General features: G+C 37.9%; 1 protein-coding gene across 1 annotated transcript in view; it reads left to right on the top strand.

The window, feature by feature from the left end:
• Nucleotides 1-3527: 3527 nt before the first annotated feature.
• LOC122801318 (alpha-1,4-N-acetylglucosaminyltransferase-like) overlaps nucleotides 3528-6000 on the top strand; it is a 164286-nt gene continuing 161813 nt past the window's right edge. The window contains exon 1 of the mRNA XM_044070861.1: nucleotides 3528-3603. Within this exon, the coding sequence (XP_043926796.1) occupies nucleotides 3528-3603 (76 nt within the window). The remainder of the gene's footprint in view (nucleotides 3604-6000) is intronic.

Raw genomic sequence — 6000 nt, 5'->3', positions numbered from 1 at the left:
TTGACTCACAGAAGTGGAGTAAAACTTCTGTGCTATTAATGTGAGATAAGATGCAATGCATGACAGGAAATGTAGTTCAATCTACTAATAAGATTTCTAGCCAATGCAAAAGCAAGACTACAAGTAAAATAAATGCCTTATAATCTGCTGTAGAGTCTCTCAGGCAGTTGGATCAGGAACTGTGAGCTGTGGAAGGAAAAATAACTGGAGCAGTCTAGTGCAGGGCCCTTCTGTAGATCAGGGACCTATTGGGCCAAATAGGTTCAATTGGCCTTATGGCCAGCCTTAGTGACTTCATGCCATGAGCTGTTATACTGGTCATGTGAAACTGTGTCTCAGAAGCTGATAGAGCACTGTGACTACAACATCATTCTATACAAAAAGGAAAACCATAGGAAGACAGTCTGTAAAAGTGAGGTTACTTGGATTGCATTTAGATCAGGAATGTTAAAAAATGACCCAGTTATTTCCATTTCTTTTTCCATATAAAATGAAAATGTGACAGGTCTGTTGATTTGTAAGGAGAATATGTAAACATGACAGAGCGCGGAACTCAGAGAGAAGCAGCATGCAGATATCCAGTGCTCATCTGTGAAACAATACAAACAACCCTCTCTGCCTACTCACTGTAGCTTGCCACTCCTCATCTAGCCAAGAACCAATGAAAATCACACTGTGGTTCCCAGTCATCCATCTTTAGTATTCCCAATAATAATACTGGCCCATATCCATTCAGCCAGGGTAATGTCTTTAAAATAAGCAGACCTCCTTCAATCATAAATGGGGTTTTAGTAATATAGTTATTCAAAACACAGTGTTAAATGCAGCAGCTGTTGGAGGTGCTCCTTATCTATGTGCTGCCTTTCCTCTTCCACCACTCAAGCCCAAAAGCCTTTGGAATGACGCTATGTGAACACACATCAATTATCTGCTATGTCAGTAATAACTCTGTTAAATGTTCACCCTACAAATTCCACATCTTTGACATAAATACAATTGTATTCTTATAAGAACAAATGTGATTTGATTGAAAAAAATTCTCCTTGTCCATGCACTGCAGTTTTTCATCACTTACTCAAGTTCGGCAACCTTCAAATGGACACCGTTGAGGGCATATCTGCCAAGTCAGTAATCTCAGTTATATAACTGACAAATATGCACATATTTACTGCTTTGTGTCTGAAAGTATAAACTTATGTTAAAAAAGAAAGAAAGAAAGAAAAAAATAGTATTAGCTTCTACACACCACTCAGTACTCATGCTGCAAACCTATATTTCCCCACCCACACAACTGCTATTCAGGATAGGAGACACACCTTCACTCATCAGAAGCTAATAGCAAGCTAAGGCAAACACTTTATTTATCGGATTATGTTCTATACAGTTTTCAAAAAACTACCAAAACATGTCCATTTCTAAAATTCTAGCTACACATTTTCAATGTGACATTCATGGGATCTTACCTCAAGACCCACAACATTATTGTCCAGGATGATCTGAAGTCATCTGTTAGTACAGAATCATAATGACAAGTCCATGGATTAGAAAGTGATCAGCTAAGAAGAGATTTCTTAAATCTGGTCCATACTACTTAATAAATGGCAAATTATGAACAAACATTAAATTTGATGAATTTCTGTATGTAAACTTTCTTAGTTTCAGTTAATTGGACTTATAGTTTTAAAATATACATATGAGACACCACTTCATAACTTCCTCCTCTTCCACTATGTGACACTGTCTTCAAAGATAATTTTGGGTAGTAACTGAGAAATCACCCGCACGATAGATGTTACACTTGATTGTAGCCAAAAGGCTGAGAAGCAATGGTGAACTTCCCAATGACTGTGCTGTAGTTTGCGGCGTGGGTCTTGAACACTAATACTATCAAAGTTTGGGCCCAAGTTATTGATCACTACCAAAGCTATAAGTCTGTAGTTAATGTGGTAAATGTTTGCTCATAACTTTGTCAGTTATTGCATCTATTCCCAGAAACATCATACTGAAATCTACTAGTTCTGTTTTTGAAAAGCATATAAATTCCTAGTAAAAACAACAATGTGGCAGTAAGGGTATTTAGGGTTCATTTCACAGCATTAAACCTAGACATGACACTGGGTTAGGGGGTTACAGCAAATTACTGCAGACCCTTTTACTTCAATGAGTAATGTATCCTCCTTCTGCAAATGGCACAGTGTCACTACATTGATTCATCAACTCCATCTTCTCTCCAAGTGGCTGATTGTGTGATTTTTGTAACCCTAAGTTCATTACATAACAAAAAGTGATTTGACATGATGGATCAAATCCCGATATCCAGTGCAGTTGTAAAGAAACTATAACTTATCCCAAAAGTGTTGTGAGCTCCATATGGATCACAGTAAGGTGGAAGTTGGTGCAGTAAATTATGTCAGCTGAATATAATAGAACTTTACACAGAGCAATTACATAGACCACACTATGAGTTTTTTTTTTCTTTTTGCAAAGAAAGATACCTTATTATTTTGCAGAACATGATTAGCTTTCTTTCAGGCTGCTATAACTATTTATTTTCAAGCTGCCATGTCTCAAAATTAAGGAATCCTTCTTAGGGCCATCATCTCCAAAAACTCAGAAATTTATCTTAATAACATGGAAAACAAGTGTTTCTCTGATTCAGTTTTTGGGTTTTCTTCATTCTAACAAACTATCATAGTCTCCTTACTAACCTTTTCAATCCACTAACCTACCTATTTTGCCATCCCATATCACCCTGGGTGGGGTCTTTCATGTCCAGGTAGTATTTAGTATCATAGGATCATAGGAGGTTCCTAGGTTTTGGGGCCCTTACAAGCCCAGCCAAGAGTTTATCCCCAAAAAGAAACCTCAGTCAGTACCTGTCGCACCTGTCAATGAGGGACACAGGTGGAACCTTTGGGACAAATTTGTGTTTTCCTATCCATTCATCAAGGTTGTGCTTGACGAGGGTCAGAGAGGTACTCTGTTTGACGTGTATAGGGAGTCTATTCCAGAGATGGGGCAGCCTATGGGAGACAAACCTGTCTTTGGAACTGTAAGTTATACTGATTTGCAGTAAGGACAAGTGTGAGAAGCCATGCGGCTGTTGTAGAAGGACGATTCAGCTTTTTGCAGATGGGCGCTCCATGTCCTCTGGCAGCCACACAGCATGCTGTCATCACAGAGTCAGCAGAAGAGAAACCTGAGTGCATGCTTCTAAACACATTCCAACTGCAGAGCAAATGTATTGCCTGCAGACTTACATACGATCCCCTTCAGTCTGTGCATGAGCTAGCATCTATATTCCAAAAGGTGGAGCTCATGAGCAAAGATTTACCTGCACCCCTCTCCCTAACCGGATGAGCGAGTCAGAATCAGCCACACAGCCCTATACCTCTCTGTCAGCACCTCCAGCACCCAGGTTGTGTGTTCAAACCCCAGTCAGGTTCACTGCAGCCAAGGCTTTGTCTCTTTCTATGCTACAGAACTGGCAAAGTACCTCTTCCTTAAAGTTTCCTTATTTATGCGCAATGGCCAATGTCAAGAATGAAATGATTATTAACCAGCTGGTAGCAAAAGTTAATGCTTGCATCAGTGTACCATACAGTAAATTTATGACACAATACAGAGTACAGCTGTATGTGCCTGGTCACCGATGTTTTACTACAGAAACCTTATTGCACCATAAATTGGATTATTGATGTTTTAGACATGAGCAACAAACTTTACTACAGTTACACATTACCCTGGTATCATTTTAGCTAGAGTTTTTATTCTTATACATTTTAAAAACGTAATTAAAATTGTAACGTCAATATGCAATGTATGTATTTGCCAGCTAATCTCCAGCATGAAAAAATAGCAGTTAATATATTAAGGTAGGATAGATTATCTTTGCAAGTCATTCACATATTTGTAGCTCATAAACTTTACTACATTGCTAAACAGACTATCTTCAACAGCAGCTGCTAGCCGTAATCCTGTATTTTCAAGCCTCATGACCACATAATTTATTGCCACATTACATTATGCAATAATCACCTCAGGCTGATAACATATTTCACTGTTTGCCAATGGGGCTTTAAGCATGTAGCTTGGCTTATTATTAACACCATAAGGATAAGAACTATTTTTTTTAAGTTGCTATTGTTTAGCAATTTGCTCACTTCATATTAGCTATTAATGTTTGCAGAAATGGCTAAGCATTAATGATTAGCAGTCTAATGCTTTTGTCATTTAGAAAGCTGTAAAAAAAAGTCCTGCTGGGTGATTTTTGTGTCCCCACACTACCACTGCGGAAAATATTGCGTGGACATTTTTCCTCTTCAAACTGAAGAAAGATATAAATGTTTATCATTTTCTACTGGTTCATGCAGTTCAGGTAAATAATAATTTTAATCTTCTGTTATATGGATTTATTTTTTTTTAGTCTTGGCAGTAAATGAAAACTTGAACTTCTTTTGTAGCGCGATACCTGCCTTTTAATGGCAATTTTTATCACTAGGCTTTTCACATCTCAGAATAACATTTACTGACTTGTATTGCTGCTACTAACTTGTATTGAAGTCCCTTTTTTACTAGAAGTTAGAACAGGGTCACTAAAGTGTAATATAACACAAACTATCACAGAGCTAATTGTGGTACTTTGTCCTGTGCTCCTAGGGTGTCCTGCAACTGGACTAAAGATATGCAGCCACTGTCTTGGAGTCTGAAACATTTTAACTGAGTTTCAGTGACATTTTTTTCATTATTTATTACACTTCCTTGCCTTCATATTGAAAGTCTGCAGGCAAATGCTGTTTATTTCATTCTCTAATCATATTAGTCCCAACATAAATGTCTACTTTACGGGGAGGGGGGGGGTCTGGGAAGATCAAATTGCTTCTGATGTTATTAACGCTTGCCAGTGTACTTGGTGTTTTATGAAGTAAGGCAATATCTGGGACACAGAAAAACAAAACTGGATTAAAATGCACATTCAAGTAACCTATGTTGCTTAACTTTTAGGTTGGCCAGCTTGAAAAGTTGCAGGCAGGTTATGTGAATTGCTACTACAAAGCTTGGGCATAGATCATAGCTGAGGCAGCGTTCCATTTCTATGCTTTGGCAAGCTTGTCAAGTTAGCTAGAAGGGGTGCAGTACTGAAAACTTCAAACAGCGAATAACATCAATTGGCCCAAAATGTTCTACTCTGGGGAAGAACAGGCAGGCAGCTATGTTGTTTTGTGAACTGGTGAAACCAGTAACCTGGGTGTTTCAAATTTTTGTGGAGAGGAGTATGATTTTTGGAAGTAGATTATTCCAGGGTAATGAAAAAAGGTAAAACTATAAAGAAGATTGAGTCAGCAGAGCAGACTGTTCTAGTCTTTGACAGCTTATTGTATCTGGAACCAAGACTGAAGGTTAGTGTAGAAAAAGACTATTTCAAAGAAAGACCAGTTTGAAAACAGTACATACAGTACGTGTTACTCTGGGTAGGATTATTACCGTTATATAACAATTTTAACTTCCCTTTGTCTTGTGCTTAAAGCCAGGTGTTGCAATATTTATATGACAACTCAGAACAGCAGTGACACTGGTGGATTAGGGCATAAACACCGGCAGGTAGGGGTATGATACTTCAGGAAGTGGTACTAGCAAACTGGGTATGTGTCAGTCTCCAATACATGGGAGAGGGCACTCCAATGTTATTATTAAGTTTGTACCTGACAACAAAAAAGAAGGGTTTATTTGTTTATCTATTTTTTACAAATGGGCTTTCTGCTTGCTACCTTCTGATTTATTTATATATATTCCATATTGATCATCAGGTTTCATTAAATGATGAGCAAATAAAGTGTGGGAGTAAGGTTTGATATCTCACAACATTATATCATCATGCCCCTATTATCACCTAGGCAACTATGGTCAACTTGGACTTATCATCCAGAATTATTATGGTTGTTGCTTTTACACAGATAAGAAAGTTTTCTTCTGGGTCTTACTCATAACATTTAGTTAGGT

This window comes from Protopterus annectens, chromosome 4.part1, assembly GCF_019279795.1.
Source record: "Protopterus annectens isolate FY-2018-M chromosome 4.part1, PAN1.0, whole genome shotgun sequence".
NCBI classification, from domain to species: Eukaryota; Metazoa; Chordata; order Ceratodontiformes; family Protopteridae; genus Protopterus; species Protopterus annectens.
Note: the sequence above shows the minus strand (reverse complement) of the source record. Positions and strands in the feature narration are given on the sequence as shown.